At 40.9% G+C, this 21367-nt stretch overlaps 1 protein-coding gene across 2 annotated transcripts in view; it reads left to right on the plus strand.

The window, feature by feature from the left end:
* LOC128702835 (tuberin-like) overlaps positions 1–21367 on the plus strand; it is a 61398-nt gene that overhangs the window by 12432 nt on the left and 27599 nt on the right. For both annotated transcript variants that reach the window (XM_053797259.2, XM_053797260.2), the window contains exons 2-11: positions 3331–3552; positions 3804–3991; positions 4898–5095; positions 7131–7305; positions 7731–7922; positions 13548–13689; positions 14833–14984; positions 15074–15246; positions 17499–17667; positions 19591–19815. In XM_053797259.2, the coding sequence (XP_053653234.2) occupies positions 3355–3552; positions 3804–3991; positions 4898–5095; positions 7131–7305; positions 7731–7922; positions 13548–13689; positions 14833–14984; positions 15074–15246; positions 17499–17667; positions 19591–19815 (1812 nt within the window). In that variant the 5' untranslated portion in view covers positions 3331–3354. The remainder of the gene's footprint in view (positions 1–3330; positions 3553–3803; positions 3992–4897; positions 5096–7130; positions 7306–7730; positions 7923–13547; positions 13690–14832; positions 14985–15073; positions 15247–17498; positions 17668–19590; positions 19816–21367) is intronic.

Here is a 21367-nt window from a genome sequence, read left to right on the forward strand (position 1 = left end):
AATTTTAGTTTAAACATAGTATAAAATGGTATGTTGTATCATGGGGACTGTTCTTTCACCACCAGCTGAGGCTCTATTAGGCTCTATTAATCTCTAAACTGTGCATGCAGCCCTGGTTGGTTAAATTTTGAAGGGTGGGACCGGTTAAGCCAGTGGAAGGTCTCAGGTTAGGTAGGGGTTCTTCAGGAAACTGGGCAAGTGCTTCCTGACGCGGGTCTAGATCAGATGGCCCGCCGTTGGAGCCTCGTCAGATGACCAAACCTCTAGTGGCAGGTCACCGTTTATAATTTAATTTCAGCATGAAACATGTTTGTACAAAGGAGTATAACAATTGAGTGTACGTGTCAAAAGCCCTTTTATATGCAGAGCATTTTGGGGTAGACCCGCATCAGGAAAAGCTTGTCAAATTGTCTGACAAATCTTGCCTAACCACGTTGGACACTTGGTATAGAAGGGAAAAAGAAAAATCTGAGACTCGAGACTAGAATGTTGATGCTGTGCGACTGTAGTCAGGGTTGGAGGTGGTTTGGGGAGATGAGCCGTCGGCTTGACGTCCCAAGGTGAGAGGAGAGTGGCAACTAAAATTCCAAGAATTGAAGTCTCGACGGGGATGGGGGGACATAGGGTAAAGGCATGTCATACAGAACAGTCTCAGCAAGTATGAAGAGGGAGGGGGTGCTTCATCGAAGGGGTGGGCGGGCATCCCCTCTCCTATCCCCTCTCCTATCTGCTCTCCCACGAAGTTTGGTTTGGTTTTTGCCATAGATAGGGGTCCCCCCACTCCCCACAGGGTGCCTTAAAATTCCAGCATCATTTTTTTTTCATAACTGGTAGAAATATTTCTAAATTTGCTTAATTTTTTTACGAAGCTGGTTTTTTCTTACATTTATACGAGTGGAATGGTGACAACAATAACAAGTAGATAATGACAGTGTAATTTTAATAGCGGTCGAGTCAGTATGTCTAGACCTTTAAATAACAATGATTCTAGTGCTTTGAAAATATTGATCTGCGTAGAAAAAATTTAAACCCTCTCCACAACTAAAGCTAGTAACACTGGCTTAGGCAGCGATAAATTTCCTATTTGGTTAAGAACATGAGAAAGAAGGAACACTGCAACAGGCCTACTGACCCATGCGGAGCAGGTCCATGTTCACCCCCACGGATTAGCCCAATGACCCATCCCCCCGGGATTAGCCCAATGACCCATCCCCCCGGGATTAGCCCAATGACCCACCCAGTCTGGTCACCTCCACTCAAGGAAGGAGCACGGCACCAGACCCAGCAACACAAGCTAGTCAGGTCCAACTCTCGCCCACCCACACCCACTTATGTATTTATCTAACCTATTTTTAAAACTTCACAACGTTTTAGCCTCAATAACTGTACTCGAGAGTTTGTTCCACTCGTCCACAACTCTATTACCAAACCAGTGCTTTCCTATATCCTTTCTGAATCTGAAGTTTTCCAACCTGAAACCATTGTTGCGAGTCCTGTCTTGGCTGGAAATTTTCAGCACGCTGTTTGCTTCCTCGGTTTTATTTCAGGAAACTCTAAACCCATAGGGGTTGTATAGTGCCTGGGAGGCGTTTAGGTTCGATCCAAGGGGAGGGCAAGTCCAATTCCTTGGGTCAAGAGCCCCCCCCCCCTTTGGCATCGAAGAACTTCCCATGAGGGGGTTGCTTCCTCCAGAGTAATAATTCCATTACCGATACTCAGCCTTACCCTCAACGCAGTGTATGGGTCGAGGGTACTGGGGTACGGGGGTCGGGGGGTCATTCCACAAGAATTATCACAACGAAAAGTGTTGCTTTATACACGTCCAGCCATTTATAGGTGAACCTGCAACGTTGTATGACCCTAGTGGGTTTAGCGCTTAGTTCTGATAATATAAGTAAATCTGTTTCTGAAGCTTCTGTTGACTATCTAGTCTTCACTTAATCACTAGTGTATATTCCTTTATTGATAGGACAATTGTTAATATCTTGGAAAAATAGAGTAATGCTTAGCATTAAGTTTAATTGACATGGGATTTTTGAGAATATTAATTTAACGTTCTTGGTTGGTTTTAATTTTGGGTGGTTAAATTTAGATAGATACTCGTTAGCTGGATAATGCGATGCATTTAATTATTGGTCTGTTCTCGTACCATAAATTTTTTACATTGTATGGAGTGGTTTTCACCATTGTTGACTTCTGGAGAATGGACTTTGACTTGGGAGGAGGGGGGGGGGGTGAGTGCATAAACATTAAATGCTGGAATTAGTTTTTTTTGTCCAACTAATGTAGCAAAGACTACCAGTGGGCCTGAGAATATTTTGGTTTATATTAAAAGACTTGGTAAGTGACAGGCCGAGAGGGACCTACAAATGAGTACAGAAAAAAGGCTTTGGCAGGATGTCTTGTTCCTCTTCTATAAAGCAAGAATTTTTATAAATTTCTCTAATATTCTGGACACCTTGCCAGTGTTTACCTGCTTGAGGGGCCATTCTACCCCACTGTTGAGATGTGCCTCTTAACTAGCATATATTTTGCAGAGTCTGGCATCTGTTGGAATTTTTTTTAAGTTCTTTTTGGGAACTTTAGACAATATTTATTTAAATTTTATTTATGTATTATTTATAGGAAAATTTAATTCCGTGAATATTTTACTGAGCATCAGGGTGAATGTGTGTTCTTTGTGGTAAGGATTATAGGTTTAACTTGCAGGGTCTGGTATGTGTAAGATTTAAAGTATTTGCGTGGCGATGGACAACTTTTTGGGAGTCGAGGATTTGTTGGGATACTGTAATAAGATTAGGGATTTAAAGCCACTTTTGAAATGAATTTGCTGTAGTTTAACTATCCCAGATAATTGTAGATTTTTTTTTTAATTTTGCTGATAAATTAGATTTGTGCAACACTTGTATCTTTGTGGAAACGTCTCGCCACACAGCGGCTTCATCAGTCCAATACAAAGAATGGTTGAAGATAAGGAAGAGTTTGTGGTAACCTTTCCTCAGCCTGGAGTCGATGTAATCAGTCCATCAATCGTGATGAACGTCTGACATAGACTCCAAGCTGAGGGATTGATTACCTCAAACTCCTCATGATCTTCAGCCATTCTTTGTACTGGACCGATTAAACCACCGTGTGGCGAAAAGTTTCCTCAATGAAGATACCAAAGTCTGTCTAATTTATCAACTTGTCGGTACTCTGAACAATTTATCTGCAGTTGATTTTGGGAAGTGTACCGCCTGGGATATATGCAGCCCGGTTGTTGTAAAGCATTGAAAAAACTTGTACCTTAATATTACTTATGTTTTATCAGTTTTATTCCTTTCACTTTAGTCTGCTGATCTTCATAAATCCGGTATGAGCAAGGACAAGGGGAAATTTCCCGAGAGACTAAAGAGATGGTTCAGGACAGATCGAGGTAATGTCCCTCCTGGGCTAAGAATTACTGTAACGAAAGAACTGATTACAGAACTTTCTTCAGCCTCTCCACTTGCTACCCGGCTCAAAGCTATCACAGAACTGACTGAACTGTTGGCCACAAGGAAACTACCAGAGGTTGGCACATTGTAAAGCTCTTGTTCTGTCTTTAGCATGTCTTATTGCCTGTCTGTTCAGAGATTAAAGCTGAGATTAAAACTGTTTACTCTAGATTAGGTAAACAGGTTAAGTTAATTCAATGATATACTTTAAATGTGTTACGTTGGTTTATTAAAGGCCAGCTTAAGTCTGGCAACTCGTTTCAGGTTACTAGATTGATTACATTATATATAAAAATAAGACGAATGCTTTTTTTTCCCCCAATTCAGAGTGGCATTGCTAAGATATGGAAAGAAGTGAAGGACCTGGTGGTTGCGCACTCTCCCGCTGAACGTTCTCGCCCAACACTGAAGATGCTTACTGCTCTGGCTCTGGCCCATAGTGACGACATGGGATATATGCGGCTAGTATTCTTCAATCACATTAGTCTGAATTTTGAGAAGGAAAAGCATCTTGTGTATGTATTTTTTTCCCTCTATGTAGCGTTTGTAACTGTTTCATTAGCCTGACTAGTGATTACATATTTAGTAAATATTAAACTTTTATTAATATAAATGGCGGGTAATAACCTGGGAGTTGGAAGTTGTCTTGCCTGCCTTGTATGGCTAAATTTAATATCTAACTTCTACAAATGCAATATATCAGTATGGAAAAAGTAGTATAATAAGCACTTGTCAGTGATCATTATAATACTGGGTTATTAATGAGCACTTGTCAGTGTTCATTAATAATCCTCATGGAGACGCTCAGACGAGTTTCTCCATGTGACCTATTATTGAGCATATATAAATATGACTCAAGAAATCGTAATGACACGATTGCAAACAAACCATACCCCCGGCCGGGATTGAACGGGCTGGAGTTTTGAGACTCTATGACCGCGGGTTCAATCCCGGCCGAGGGTATGGTTTGTTTGCAATCGTGTCATTACGATTTCTTGAGTCATCTTGACGGCAGTGAAGGGACTTGAGCTAGAGTTCGTCACGGCCACGATAGCTGGAGATTCGTCTGTAAAAACTTGCATTTGTGGTCACAGTGGTGCCTGTGCTAACCTTCCTATGGTGTAGAAATATACCTAGTTGGATGAATCTTATTGTGGCTAGCTGGTCTAGTGGCTAACGCGACGGTCTGGAGTTTTGAGACTATGACCGCGGGTTCAAACCCGGCCGAGGGTATGGTTTGATATATAAATGTATTTAAACCATTCTGCAAAAACTTTTTTTAATTTTGTGATTCTTTAGAGAATTGAATTGCACGATTTAAGTGTTAAAATGTATTACTGTAACTTTTCTAAATTTATGAAATACAGCACCTGAATAGTAATGTAATATTTGGATTTTATTAATTTAAACTGAATTTTCAGCTTTGACTTCCTAAGTGGTATTATATGCCAGGGAAAGAACATTGAACACATTGAGGAACGCGCTGGCTTATTAATAGTACAATGGTTAAAAGATCTTCTAGATTCACCTCGGTCGAATGATGTTTTAAACGTTGTCAACAATCTTGTGAAATTCAACTCTTCGTCTTTGCAAGGGAATGTAATTTATGGTTTTGCCATGTAAGTGTTCATAGTTTAGTTTTTTGAGTTCTGACTAAACACTTTAGGTATATAATATATAATTTAATACTTGGCCATCTGTACATCTTTAATATACTTTTTTTTTAATTGGACATCCCAGTTTTTAAGGTTGAAGGAAACTCTAGCTATTTAGTCTTTAATTTACAAAAAAAAAAAAAAAAAAAAAAAAAAAAAAAAAAAAATTGGTGGAAATAAGTTTCTACGTCGCTAAGTTTGTAGAAAATGTACAAAATTTTAAAGTAGATTAATTCTTTCCTTTTAACTGAAGTGGCTTAAAACTTTAAACCATTTGTCTCGTATCATAAATTGCTGCCCGTCCAGTTCTTCGTACACGGGTGTATACCACTACATCTGCTAACGAATTCATCACCTCTAAGAAGTATAATAAATTTTTTTTATAATGATCCCTTCATAAATCATTCCATGTACTTGTTGGAATGTTAATCACTGGTAATTGTTTATTAATGTCATGGTTCAAAATTCTTTAAGGTTAGTTGGTTATGGTTTACGGCTTTGAGAAGCAAACATTAATAATGTTAACTAATTTGTATTCAAGCACCTTTATATAAATGGCAATTATACATTCAATAAAATGCATGCAATACCTGAGGTACATTGCTGAAATTTTTCTCCTGCCCAAGAGGCTCGTCACACAGCTCAATATAACAGAAAACAACAATAGTAAAGACATGTGTATCAGTTTGGTATCCTTATTGTTGCAAAGGTGTCTTGAGGGAACACGTCCCAATGTTTTCCAGACGTATCGACGATCGATCTCCGGACCTCTGTGAGAGCTAGCAGTCGAGCTACGGGTTCGACATTATATTTTCATTTCACTACTACACCTCCTGCCTTTGTATTTGACAGAAGTAGTCTACTGGTTAGGCGAAACGTTTCAATAACAGATAGCCAACTGTTGCACATGTTAAAAATCAATTTGTCAGTATTTTATACCGACATAGTCTCTTTTTACATGATTGTAGGCCACCTTAGGAAGGTTGTCGTGGTCATGACTGATGGTCAAAAACTTTTGCTTCCAATGCTGTATTCACCTTTATTCGAGTGAAGCTTGTTGTGCAGTCGTAACTTTACAGCAATAGATACCCAGGTGTTGTAAATGTCTTGTCAACTTGTCGGTATTGTATACCAATGGTAACGATACTTATCCAACTTGTATTAACCTTAAATTCATTGGCAGACATTGTTTCGAGGAAAGATGTTTACGTTAAGAGATTCAATTCAATTCAAGTTTATTCTCTATAAGGGTTACAATGTGGGGTTTACAGGTTTTGGGTATTGTGTGGTTTACATGTTATAAAATACTAATTACCGAGGGGGCCACTAGGACACCTAGCCTGGCTAGGCATTTCGAGCAGACTTGGATTAATTCTTAACATTAAATCCTTACAGATTATGGTATTAAGGCTGTGACTACATTATAATTTGAGAGTTTAGCAATGTGAATGCTTTTGTTTTGGCACAATACAAAGTGTATATATTGGAGTATCATAGGCAAACTTATGACTAGTTAGGATTTATTATTTTAAGATTAAGATTAGTATTTCTGGGTTTATAGTCAGCGGGTGAGTGAGTGTAATTGTGAACCACCAGGTGGTTATCATGTAGTTTGTTGTCGGGGTGAATCAGGGAGATAAGATGTTTTCTAACTAGATGTGCACTCTCGATGCAAAAGTTTTCCACAGGTTTGCATTTAGTGTTAGCAATCACAGGGCTGGGTGGCCAACATGGAAGTAAAGGAAAAATGTACAGAAAATTCTCATTACTTTCACTGCATGAAAAGTTGTATAGTTTACATTAGGCCTAATAGAACAAGCTTAATTTGCCTCCACAAGGCGCTACAATATAAACCTGCCTGGAGCTTCGAACTTTTTCGGATATAGAGAGGTTCTTAAGTTTCGCCAGCATTTTTTTTTGTTTGATATGCAATGATGGATATTAATGCATTTGTGATTACTTGTCCAGTATCTCGTGAAAATATTGTCAGTCTTTGCAGGATTATTTCAATTCGACTTCATGGAGCGTTAAGCGAGGCAGAAGCTATTTGCTGTCTTAATGTCTTGGAATCTCTCATCGCCTACAATTCTATGCACTATGAAGCACTCGACACTGTCCTTTACGCTCTCGTTAGGGTTGTTAATTCGCCTAAAATTGCTCAATTAACATTTAGGGTAAGATACCTCGTTTAAGAGTTTGCAGTACCCCATTATCTTAACGAATTTATCATTTATTTTCACTTAAAATTATCTTAATTTTAAAATTGAAAATAGTAAACCTTGATACTGAAGACTGTAACATGACTCACGAAATCGTAATTACAAGATTGTAAACAAACCATACCACGGGAGGGATAGAACCAGCGATCAGTCTCAAAACTCCAGACCATCGCGTTAGCCACTGGGCCAGCTGGCTAACGCGATGGTCTGGAGTTTTGAGACTCTGATCGCGGGTTCTATCCCCGCCCGTGGTTTGGTAAGACTGTATCATAACTCCACATCACATGGCTTAATAATACTTATTAAATTCCTTTCTATGATCCTTTTGGAAGATCATAACGCATTAATGTTGAATGTTGCCATCCTTCCTTCATTTCCAGATAACTCGCTCACTCTTTAGTGCGGAACATGGTCGGACTTGCTTGAACATTCTGTGCAGGATACTTGTGAATGCGACTGACGAGTTGATTGCGCGAGGATCACTCTTCTTCTTGGCTAATGTATTATGGGGACCAAAGAAGATAGAGACGTTGGACTGCGAAATTGTATCGCTATATCCATCAATAACCACAGTTAGTACAAAAAAGTATTGTTCACTTGTACAAGTATTGCTTTTGTAATTTCAACACTAATGTTAAGCTGACTGACAAAAGAATCTAAAATATAGTGAGCGAAGAGTGTTATTAGACTGTTTCGCCCTATAGTAGGACTTCATCAAATCAAAATAGGCAAAATTCCGTGACTGGGAAAAATACACAACTAACCCGCACATAGAGAAGAGAGGAGAATTCGGACCGAAACTTCCTCATAAGCTTTTCTGTGCGGGTTATTTGTGTATATAGTCCTCTTCAAGGAGGCTCCTTGGCGCGAAGAGGAGGCTCCTGGTCTGAGGAATTAGACCTTGTGGTCTCCTTCAGATCAAGCCTAATTATCTCCCCTTCCCTATCCCATCTTCCCAATCCCTCCTTTTCCTTTCCTCCTCTCCCCATCCCTTCCCTATCCCCTTCCCGTTTTCAGCCTTTGGGATTCTTCCCACAGGCGCACTCGTTCTTAGGTAGGGGGAAGGGTACCGTGGTTCATCCCATTCCGTTGAGGTCCGTGGCAGTGGTGTAGTTTGCCATGGAATCTGGATCACCTGGGGATGTCCCACTCCCCCTCTGGCTCACCGGGGGATTGTGTTGGGTGTCTTTCGGGTGACTGGTGTAACTCTGGAAGCTGCCTTTCAGATTCCGGGGATGGTGGCCAAAGAAAGTATGCTTTGTGGCGGGTATCCGGCTGCCCCCTTTTCTGGGTAGCGTCTCCTTAGAGAAGACTACCCTTGTAATATAGCTCGCTTAACTTTTGACTACCATGAGCTTCCGTCCTCGGTTTATATTGCGGGACACCGTTTGCAAGTTGAAAAGGTGATCCCTACACTGCAACAGTGTAGAAATTGCTGGCATTTTGGTCACCCAGCGAAATATGGTCACCCCATTCCTGGGGTCCCAACTTCCATAGCCTCCTCTGAGGTCACCTCTTCTACAGTCATCCCTGTGTCTAATTCTTTTGCTGTCCTGGACTGAGGTCCCTACCTCGACACCTCATTCTGCTCTCCTCTTCCTCTTCTGACTCAGTTTATCTAAGACCCCGTACAACAACTCTTCCCCATCTCCCCTCTACTTCTCCGAAGTTCAAAAAATCCGTCTCTTCTACCTGCACATATTTTTCCTTTCTAGTCTGTACCTGGTTCTTCACCTCTTAACTGGCACTGTTAAGAGTGGAGGTTCATTCTCGTACAGTACCTTCCTCCCTTGTCCTCTCCCAAGTTTCTTACTCCTCTGCCCCCTCCCAGGTCGCTTCCTTTCCTGTCCCTTCCCAAGCTTCTCCAGTTCCCTCTACCCTTTCGTCTCACCTTACTTCGGTACATTACATCGTCGCCTGGATCTTTACTCACCCTACTCCTTCCACCTCCAATATCGTCCCACATACAACGTGCTTGTCCTCCGAAACACTTGAAGCTATTTCCGAATATACTGAAGAGACTAGACCATTGATGGACACCGATCAACTTCCTGTCCCTTTCCACTCTTCTCCGTCTGCACAACTTTTCTTCGCAGCCTCCCAGAACTCTGCTGCTTGTGCGTTTTCCGCTGCCTCCAAATACTGACTTTTCTAGCCATTCTATCCGAAGATACCAGATTTCTTGTATCTCTCATCGCAAATCATGGCTTACTTGCAGTGGAATATCCCTGGCCTCGGGTAACCTGGATGAGCTTCAGGTGTTGCTCTCCCAGTTTTCCCGTTTACAGGAACTCAAATTACGCTCATCTGTTTTCCATCCTATTTCAAGCTGTTTTATTATATTCATTGGATCCTTTTCCTGATGAAACCTTTAATGAAAGTGCACTTATACGCACTGGTATTCCATACCAACAACTCTATTCTTACTTCGCTGCATTACACTGCAGCCCGCATCCACTTGAATAAGGGGCATACAATCTGTTCTTTGCATCTCTCCTCGGTCATTATCTATCGCAGATGTTGCATTTCTGGTTTCTTCCTTACCGCCTCCACTATTGTTACTTGGCGATTTTAATGCTTACCATTTCCTCTGGGGGAGGGGCAGCTCAGTGACTCCCTTGGCATTCAGTTTGAGGCTTTTCTCGCTTCTCTCCTGTTTTAAATACGGGTACTCTCACCCATTTTGATCCTCGTACCCATTCTCTCGCATAGATCTCTCGGTTTGCTCCTCAAATGTACTAGACTTTACCTGATTTATCTGGGATCTTTGCTGTTCAAACTGCTTGTAGTGAGGATCCTTCTTCCTCAATTGATGAGCTTTTACACCTCTTCTCGACCTCGGTTTTAACTGCAGCTTCATATTCTATACCCCAAACCTCGGGCAGGCATTCTCAGGTGCGTGCCTTGATGGTCTCGTGCTTGTGCTCGTGCAGTACGTTTGAAACTCGCTGCGTGGGGCAGGTATCGGTACAATAGAACCAGAGACTCCCCTTGATTTTAAGCAGAAGAGAGCGGTCGCCTGTCGTGTCATCAGTGACTCTAAACGCACTTGCTGGCGGGATTGTTTCTACAGTCACTTCGGCTTGGTTTGGTAATAGTTGTGTATGAATGGAACAAACTCCCGAGTTCAGTCATTGTGGCTAAAACGTTGTGTAGTTTTAAAAATAGGTTAGATAAATACACAAGTGGGTATGAGTTGGACCTGACTAGCTTGTGCTGCTGGGTCTGGTGCCGTGCTCCTGCCTTGAGTGGAGGTGACCAGAGTTGGTGGGTCATTAGGCTAATCCTGGGGGGGGGGACATGGGCCTGCTCAGCATGGGTCAGTAGGCCTACTGCAGTGTTCCTTCTTATGTTCTTAAAATGCCGGCGTCGCTATAGCAAACCCTCTTGACGTTGCCACCGAAATTGGTAATCTTGTCAGTATCTCTCAGGGGCTCCATCTAAGCCTCCTCGTTTCTTTCCTCCCAGTCTGAGTTAGAGCCCTTAAACTTTTCTATCAGAGAAGAATCTTATAATGTGCCTTTTACACTTCTGGAACTGTAGACAGCACTCCGCTTGCCGATCATCGGCAGCTCGGCCTGACTGCATTCGTATTCGTATGCTCCAGCATTTACATCAGTCAGCTCTTGATGTCCTCTTAAGACAATTATTTGGTCACAAGGAGTTCTTCCCCACCTGTGGAAATCTGCCATTGTTCTCCCTTTCCGCAAACCGGGTACTACGGGACATGATGCCTCCCACTATCGTCCCATTGCTTTTACCAGTGCAGTTTGCAAGGTGATGGAACGTCTGGTACATAGACGTTTGGTGTGGTATGGAGACTCGATACTCTCCACTAGTCAATATGGCTTTTGTAAGGGCTCTTCTACCAATGGCCCTTTACTGCGCTTGGATACGTAAGTTCGTAATGCCTTTGCCAATAACCACTCGGTTATCGCCATCTATTTTGATCTTTAAGGCAAATGACACAACTTGGAGACGTAACATCTTTGCCCAGACCCACTCCTTAGGCCCCCCGAGGCAATCTATCATTTTTTTCTCTTAAGCACTTCTTAACAGAGACATTTCAGCGCTCGGGTTAATATGCTTTCCCCAGGCTGTCCAAATTGAAGGTGTCCCCTAGGGATGTGTTCTGAGCACATTTTTTTTCCTTGCTATAAATGATCTGGCATCTATTCCATCTAATATTTGGTCATCACTGTTGATGACTGCTACAGTTTGTGCAGGCGCTGTCACCTCATTGGAGTTTGTCTCCAGTATGCGGTCAATCGTGTTTCCTATTGGGCCACTACTAGCGAGTTTAAATTTTCTAGTACTAAAACTCTCCAAATTACTTAAACTATACGTTCAGTCGTCTCTGATCATCCCTTGTACTTATATGGCTCACGTATCCCAGAACGTGATACGGTCAGGTTTCTCGGCCTTCTGTTTGACTATCGGTTATCCTGGAAACCTCACATTTCCTCTCTGAAAGCAACTTGTTTTGCCGGCTGAACCTCCTTAAAACCCTCGCTCATCTTTCATGAGGGGCTGATCGTAGAACTCTCCTTCAACTACATTCAGCCCTAATTTTATCGTAACTATTGTGGCGACCAGATATATTAAGCGGCCTCTCCTGCAACTTTTTTCTAGCCTTGATCACATCCATCATCAGGGATTAAGTTTATCCCTCGGTGCTTGTTGAGAGCCTCTATGCTGAGGCGAATATTTCATCCTTGACCGATAGCAGTGATGCTCATTGCCTTCGCTATTATGTTCGCTCTCATGACCTCCACAATCCTTCCATATATAGGGATAGTCACTGATGTTAGTAAACTTTCTTAATTTGTTCGTTGCCCCTGTTTACTCGGTCCTTTTTACCTTCGCCTACATTAGCTCTTTTCTTTCCAGTTACCACCTCTCTGTTCATGTAGTATCTCACTTTCCCTGCCCCGTTGGGAAGCTCCCTCTACGTCTCTGGGAAGAGATCGGCTACATTAAAAGATGCCATTCGCTGCACTTACTGGCATCTTTTACATTTATATGGTAAAGTGTAATACTTCCTCCCGTTATAACTGTCTTGTGCTTATGGGTTCTTTTCAAGGGTATTACTTTGCCCACAATGCTCGCATGAAAACTTAGCATCTCTTAGCATAAATGAGCATTTTCCCCTTTCGTCTAATGCTAACACGAATAATGAAGCGAAACAAATTTAGGTTATGGACTAATGAATGTACAAAATACTTGGACTACTTTTAATTGGTTTGTTTGATTAATGTGAAATATGTGAATTTGTTAAATCGGTAGCAAGCTGATAATGAAAGTGTTAATTTGTTGGTAGAATGAAGCTAGTACTTTGTAAATCTCCAAGGCCAGGACTGGCGCGAGATGGCAAACATTTCATCGGTTTCATTAAGCTGTTTATGTAAAGTATTAATAGGAGGCTTGAATGGTTTGGTATCGGTAGCTCAGCAGCAGCATATTTTTAGTACTTCACGTAGTTGTAATGGAACGCTCCCCCCTCCCCTTCCAGTATACTGAGCTGGCGATACCACCGACATCTTTTGACGAGAAACTGACTTGGTGCATTCTTTTGACACCTGTATTTAAATATATATTAATTACAGGGAAGTCGAATCCTCTAGCTCTTGGTTCTGTTTTTTTTTTTTAATAGCGATTGTCTCCAACTTAAGTGATCCTGAACATAACCCCCCCCCCCTTCCCCAACTCGTGCCCACCCACAATCATACGTTCAGCAGCTGTCTCACCGCTACTGTCATACTTCAGATCTTCTCTGACAATTTCTTAAGAGTGTAGACGAGGTACTTTATACTTTCAGGACTGAAATCCGGCGAAGCCTAAAATATTTCTTACAATATTGGTCAGTGTCAAGGAAAATTGTCTAGAAATAATTCGGTAATCAAATTAAGTTGTAAGTGATTGACTGTTGGACATTTAGTTTTGTTAAAGGTAAGAAGGTGCAACTAATAACATTTTGTGGCAACGTTTCACTCCATGAGCTTTATCAAGCAGTTTGTAACAACTTGACAAAGCTCCTGGAGAGCGAAACGTTGCCACAGTAAAATCTAATTTGCTGCATCAGTGTTATTTTCCCCTAATACTTTATATGTAATTCTACCATCATTGTTGTATCTCTATCCACTTTTTCCTTTCACAGACTTTTTCGAATTTTTGAAATATTGCATGATTTTCTACAGGCCAGTCAAAACCCCAGTAAACTAGTGGTTTTTGAGGTAGCCATGAGCGTCCAGAAGTTATTGTCCAGCCAAGGTACTACAATGAAAGAAAGTACATGGAGCGTCGTCCTGGAAATGATGAATAATGCCTATAGGAACACTAGTAAGTGACGGAGTGACTGTAGTGTTCCTCTTTTAATTTGGGGTGCGGGTGTCTCTCTCGCACTCAGGGGTGTGCTGTCAGGGGTGTGCTGTCAGGGGTGTGCTGTCGGGGGTGTGCTGTCAGTTCTTAAAATAACCAATAATATTGAGGTCGGTTTACACTTTGATCGTCACATTTTTAAATTTTTTGGGACTTCCTTATGCTCTATATTTTCCTATTAAAACTCAACGTGCGAGCCTGGCCCATGGCCGGGCTCGAAAGTAGTAAGGCTTTTGAAACTTCTCAAAGGTGTATTTGCTAACATTTTAAAAATGTTGGACCAAGGCTAGCTATGGTTACCTACTGAACCCATCACGTGGTTATACACGGCTTTACAAGGTTAGGTTAAAGTTCCTAACTTGAAAGCTAAAAGCTGTTGCCTATATCAGCTCGTTTGAAAGCCTTTTGAGACATATCGACAGGTAACAGGATAAACTTGGAGCGATCTGTCAGCTGCTTCATTTGGTCAACTGACTTATAGTTGATGTTATTGAAAGTTGTAAATATTCATTAAACTGTACAAAGTATTGTAAGACCTTTAGTGTCTTCATGGATTTACCATCCGACATTTTCGTCTAATTTTTTTATTTTATTTCGTATGCCTTTTATTGCAAAGATCAGTTGTGATGACTATTGTCAAACTATATTTTTCTTCACCGTTAGACTGAATTACTTTTAAAAGCTAATTCCCTACGAAAGCAAAAGAGACTGCAGGCGATGCACCCCTTCCAATGGAAAACAAAGGAGCCAGGAGTACATTGAGACAAGTGTCAAAAGCCCAAGACTGTTCAACTGCCTCCCAGCATACATAAGGGGTATTACCATTAGACCCCTGGCTGTCTTCAAGGAGCTGAACAGATACCTAAAATCAGTACCTGACAAGCCGGGCTGTGGTTCGTACGTCGACTTACGTGCGGCCAGCAGTAACAGTCTGCTTGATCAGGCCCTGATCCACCACACAGACCTGGACAGACCGAGCCATGGGGGCGTTGACTCCCGAAACCCACCCCAGGTGTAACCAGTAGTGTTGGCTCTGTGTACAAATGTAATGCCGATATATTACCTAATGTTTGTAAATGTTAATGAGAATCTTGTATTTTCCAGTCAGTCTTGATGAATGTCCAGACAAAGATTCAATATTAGATATTCTTGGTGACGTTATGAAGTACATAGAAGAGCTTATGGAGGCAGAGACCTTTAATGGCAAACCTGAGGACTTTTACGTTCTGGTCATAAAGTACTCAAATTATCGACCAGTAAGTAAAAATACATAGTTAATATTTCGTATATTTAAAAACTGTGTAATTAGTATAGTATTTTTCATAATATTCATTTTTTCCTGCAGGAAAATTCTGTACTCAGACTGATGGACTTTCAGGCAAAAAGCACAGCTTCATTTCATGAAAAATGGCTGAACAACTTAGACATGCTTTTCATCCAGCATTACCGGCCGGACCCCAGAGCCAACGTTAAGATCAAGGCGCTGGAGATACTGGAAGATGTGTACAATACAAACAGGTTCCAGTATTGTTCACGGCTCTTGCTAATAAATTTCCCTCAGACACGTTTATTATAATCTTTAGTTTGCTTTCACAGTGCTTAACCTCAAAATATTATTTAAATTTTATTGATCTAATTTTGTTTTACCACATTTTGCTTGTATAAGAAAATTTAACAAAATCAGTAATATGTTAATGCGAGGGGTGTGAGGCTGCCTCAAGCTTTATTTTTTGTATAATTATATAGCCTTAACGGAACAAAAGTAGGTTCAGTTAGTGGACTTTGCATAAAAGTCTAATAATTATTATGAATAGGTATAATTATTGTAGGTAGTAGGTTGGTAGACAGCAACCACCCAGGGAGGTACTACCGTCCTGCCGAGTGAGTGTACAACGAAAACCTGTAATTGTTTTACATGATGGTAGGATTGCTGGTGTCCTTTTTTCTGTCTCATGAACATGCAAGATTTCAGGTACGTCTTGCTACTTCTACTTACACTTAGGTCACACTACACATACATGTACAAGCACATATATACACACCCCTCTGGGTTTTCTTCTATTTTCTTTCTAGTTCTTATTCTTGTTTATTTCCTCTTATCTCCATGGGGAAGTGGAACAGAATTCTTCCTCCGTAAGCCATGCGTGTTGTAAGAGGCGACTAAAATGCCGGGAGCAAGGGGCTAGTAACCTCTTCTCCTGTACATATTACTAAATGTAAAAGGAGAAACTTTCGTTTTTCCTTTTGGGCCACCCCGCCTTGGTGGGATACAGCCGGTGTGTTGAAAGAAAGAAAGAAGAAGAAAATTTAACAAAATCAGTAATATGTTAATGCGAGGGGTGTGAGGCTGCCTCAAGCTTTATTTTTTGTATAATTATATAGCCTTAACGGAACAAAAGTAGGTTCAGTTAGTGGACTTTGCATAAAAGTCTAATAATTATTATGAATAGGTATAATTATTGTAGGTAGTAGGTTGGTAGACAGCAACCACCCAGGGAGGTACTACCGTCCTGCCGAGTGAGTGTACAACGAAAACCTGTAATTGTTTTACATGATGGTAGGATTGCTGGTGTCTTTTTTCTGTCTCTTAAACATGCAAGATTTCAGGTACATCTTGCTACTTCTACTTACTTAGGTCACACTACACATACATGTACAAGAATATATATACACACCCTTCTGGGTTTTCTTCTATTTTCTTTCTTGTTTATTTCCTCTTATCTCCATGGGGAAGTGGAACAGAATTCTTCCTCCGTAAGCCATGCGTGTTGTAAGAGGCGACTAAAATGCCGGGAGCAAGGTGCTAGTAACCCCTTCTGTATATATTACTAAATTTATAAAGAAACTTTCGTTTTTCTTTTTGGGCCACCCTGCCTTGGTGGGATACGGCAGATTTGTTGAAAAAAAAGTTATAATTATTGGAAGACGCCCAGGATTACTATTGTACCAGGACTCCACACTGTTCTTTCACTCCAGTTAGATATAACTTATATTGGTCATGTTATTAATAGCTATATTACATCTGTCACACCCTTCAAGGAAGGTTCCTTGATGTTGGTAAGGGGCTCTTGATCTAGGGAATTGGATCTGCTCCGGTTCCTTGAATTAAGCCTGAATGCCTTCCACACTCCCCTCCCCCCGGGAGGGGGGGGAAGTAAACTAAAGACTTCAATTAGCGATGTACTTTTCTATACAGAATTCATAAGAATGTTTGTAGTCTTCAGTTATACTAAATACTGTACAGCAAACTCTTATAAAACGCTTCTATAATGAATTTTTTCTCTTCTGCCATTAAAAAAGTAATCAAATCTGACAGTCGTGGAAAGGGTTTTATGGTATATATTTGTATGAACTGCTGTCAGTGTTTGTAAAACACACACCACAGAGAGGAACTAAGAGCCCCTGTTGAGCTTTTCTTTATTAAGCTTTCTAGGAAATGCCATTTTTTTTATCTGAAGACATTTAATACTGTAATTACTGTAGCATTAGCAAAAATGTTCACTAATGTTAAGATGTATGGGCGCGTCTGCTTAAACCAGTTGGTACTGTTTAGAGCTTAGGTGTTCGTAGGTGGCAGCCTTGAAGGGTACATAGTGTACCAGTATCTTAGAACAGGGCTTTGAAAAAAATATACTATATATCTTTATCTGTAAACTAAGGCCAAGAAATATAACTTAGCTTTCTAGTAATTTAGATAGCAAAGGTTTTGTACGTAAAGCTAAAGACCGTAAATATCTTTCTCTATTGATTAATTCCAAAGAATCTTTCAGGAATATCTACGGCACAGAGCTGGTGAGGGACGTAATCTTGACCAATCTGAATGATGCCGAAACTCTAACAGATATTAAGGTCAGGACATGTGTTGCCAAGTTTCTCGTCCAGGTGGTTCTGACCCACCAGTCAGACCTCGTCTTGGATGTGGTGGGCATACTGGAGAAGGTAAAAATTTGAGTCTACACTGAAACAAATTTCTCTGGAGTATTATATGTAAGAAAATTTAGGTACAAATTCAAAATTTAAGATTCATGGTTTGGCCCATATCTAGTTGTCAAATTTCTTTAATATGAAATGTTTACTGTTGAAGGCATCATAGCAAAGGAAGGAATTTTAACCAAATTGGATAAATCAAAGTTGTGCTACTACCCAGGGCTATGGTTGTTACGCAGTGGGAACTAAAGTTAAGCTGGGGAAATGAAAAATGGATCAGGAGGTAATTTGAGTGACTAAAAAAAAAAAAAATTGGCCACAGGAGCTCCTTGAATTATCTGATTGTACTAGAAGTCAATCTTTTACTTGTACTTCAGGAACTTAAGAACCTGACTATGGCACTAGGAGGCTACTCCGAAAAACACCTGAATTGGCTCGCGGGACTTTCTCCCTAGACAAATAACCCGGACTTTGGAAACTGAAAATAAGGATTTCGTCCGATGTGGACCATTACCCAGTCCATTAACTGGCTCACTGATTGGTCCAGGACTGGTAGATACATCTCGAGTTTCTCATGAAGTACGGGTTATTTGTGTATTGTTCCAGCCACTGTGTTGTGACTGTTTTAATTTAGAGATGTAAAACTGCGACTAGATGGAAATGTGGGTGCACAGATGTAGTGTAAAGTCTATTGATGATGTTTCGCCCGCTGCAGTTGTGTAGGTGTCTCCGTGGCTTACCATGTTGGGGTCGAGGATACACTTTTCAAACTGGCTTTAAAGGTATCTCGGTATCCTACAAGCAAAAAGGAATCCCAGTATCCTACAAGCTAAAGGAATAGTGGAGGGTGGTAATTACATCCTAGTTCAGCAAAATATCAAGTGCCCAAGTTTCTGTACTTACCTAATTGTGGTTGCAAGGGTCGATTCACAGCTGGCATGTACGTATGTTCATTTGAATGCGAGTGCAACTGTGTGTTTGTGCAAATGTATTTGTAGGTTTAGCGCTTCATTATAATAGTGTATACGTATGAACACGTATTTATTCTTGTACGCATATGCATACATAATGAAAATGTATAGGTATTTGTGCATGTGTATAAATTTGCGTATGTATACATGCGCACGTAAATGTGTGTTGTTTGCTCGTGCATTTGTATATGTACGTTGTATACATTCACTAATACAAGACATTCACTTAATATTAGATGATTATCATAGTTTACTTGAAATGTGTAGTCTGGAAACTCTTGTTTATATCATACTAGCAGACAGATGTTTTTGCAAGTTGGTCTTTTAAAATGACTAACTTCAATATCAGTAAGTAGTCACTGGCCCAAGTCGGACAGAAACAGTCATAAGCGTTTATATATGTGCGAGTGTTAGTTTTGCATTGTTCCAGTCACGGTACTGTGTCGTTTTGTCCTTTAATATAAAAAATAGGAAATCAGAGGCCACGAAAGACGTGAAAATGTCTTCGTTTAGGTAAGACTGTTGTAATTTTAGTTAAACAATCTTGAGAGGCATTGTAATTTGCATCACAAGTTCAATTACTGTTCGTGTTTTGGAAAATTTTTGTCTACGCAGACTCAGCTTGGATGGTACTATTATACGTACAAGAAGCCTGAGCCAGTGAAGATGTTGAAGCCGTTCTAAAACATTTAAATTCAAAGTATATTCGACGTGATTTAAAACTAAAAACAAATATGGAGCAAACTTTAATTAGTTCCTCACGGCTAATACTTGTTGATCCAATTTAAGTTAACGTGTAATGAGGTGCCTACCAGGACCTCAGACATTTTCAGGAAGGGGGTATTTATTTGTGATTTTAACAGTTTGCTTGCTTGATTTTTATATTTTTTAGGCTCTAGTGTTAGTGGCAGCATGTAAATTACCAAAAGAAATCTATAACTACCTCCTCTTTCTGCTTCTGAAGGTTCTACTGGCACCGTATGGACGAGAGGAAGTATCTCCTCTGCGAGAGAGAGAAACTGATGACATTGTTATTGCCGTTGATGGTTTGATACAAGCTTTCAAGGCTAAAATATGGACACTACCATCTTCCCATGCTATTGAGATATATAAATTATTACTCTCGTATCTGGAACAGCATTACTGCAATAAAATAATTTTTGAGAAGGTCTATTCAGTCAGATACATGGTAAGTTCTGTTTACATTTATTAGTTCTTAAAGTACTTACTGTAGTCTTTGCATTCATAATGTCCTTCGTGTGAGTATGTTGACTGGAAACTGGAAGACCTGGGTTCAATTCCAAGCGAGACGAAACACTGTAATAGTCTTTACTGTCTCTTTACCCAGTGGTAAATAATTCCCGATGTGTTAACAATGTTTTGGGTTGCATGATGGGTAAGATAACAGAATGACCACTATTGACAGTAAGACGCATTACTAGACTTTCTTAGGTTGGGGATTAATGGCCCTCCTGGCGAAGTGCCTTTAAAAGTTAATGGCGCCAATACTGGTGCATACACCCAGCACTCGTTGACCTATCCTGGATCATCGGCACCACTGAACGAGGAAGTAGCGAGTTTGGTAGTCTCTGTTAATAAACGTCCTAACAGGTTAGGCTCTCGCCTTCCTCAGTGACAAGGTCTCGGACAGGGAATACCCTGTACCCCACCGGCATTTCATTGATAATAGTTATTCGCCCACTCTGCCACCAGCTTCAGGTAGCAGTAGACATAACGTAGAGTTGCTGCTTCTAATGACTACAGATTTCCCCACTTTGATGATGGTGCCAACTGTTACCCGGTTTCAGGTTAGAACCTGCTACCCATGTGTTGCTCATAGTGTGGTGTTCCTTCCTATGAGTAGCAAGTGACTTTCATGTGGATCTATGATCGAGGGCTTGTCGAGGTTCTCAAACACGCTCGAAGTGGATGCTCTGTGGGCACTAGACATTCTTTTAAAGCGTTCTCTACCACCGTATCTGTACGTGGCTGCCAGAGCTGATACTAATCCAACTTTTCCCCACTGCACTTTGAAAAATTAGTATCACTTAAGGACAGTTTGCGTTCCATGCTTTCCCCATGTCGAGAACTTCTTTGAGTCGGGTGAGCTTCCCCTTGATCCGAGCCGTGAGGTGCTCGGCCTGCTCTACAGGTTTCAGTTTCAGCATACGTGGATACCTAGCTTAAGCTTTTACATTAATTGTTGAAACTGCCGACAAATTGACGACTCAGACCTATGTAACACATGGGTATCTTAACCGGACGTTTTGACTTTCGGCAGGTTTTTTTCAATCATTGACTTGTATACTGGAGACGGTGGAAATAAAAAGGCAATTATGAAGTGTTCAATCCCTTAGGCTTTGTTAATATGACTAATAGACTGAGGAACAGAACACCTATCTAGGCTGAAAGACTGAACACTTAAAATACCTAACCACTTTATCCATTGCCTCGTGTCACTTCTGTATTTGACTGAAAAAACGACAAATCTGATACCCCAGTTAGTGTAAGTGTCGTATTCACCAGCTGCTGTCTTAGGAAAAGGGTGGGGAAGAGAGCCTGTTGCTCGTCGTTTAGGGGGGGGGGGGGATGCCTGTACCGTTTGGCGGGTGGATGCTGCTTCCTGGACTGCAGCCTGTGTGCGCTTGTCCTCATGCACACGGCTTGTGGAGTGCAGATGACTGTGATAAAATTTTTTTTAAGTCGGCCCATGACTTGGGCCATTTTGCTTCATAGTTTTT

The sequence above is a fragment of the Cherax quadricarinatus genome, chromosome 82, assembly GCF_038502225.1.
Source record: "Cherax quadricarinatus isolate ZL_2023a chromosome 82, ASM3850222v1, whole genome shotgun sequence".
NCBI lineage: Eukaryota > Metazoa > Arthropoda > Malacostraca > Decapoda > Parastacidae > Cherax > Cherax quadricarinatus.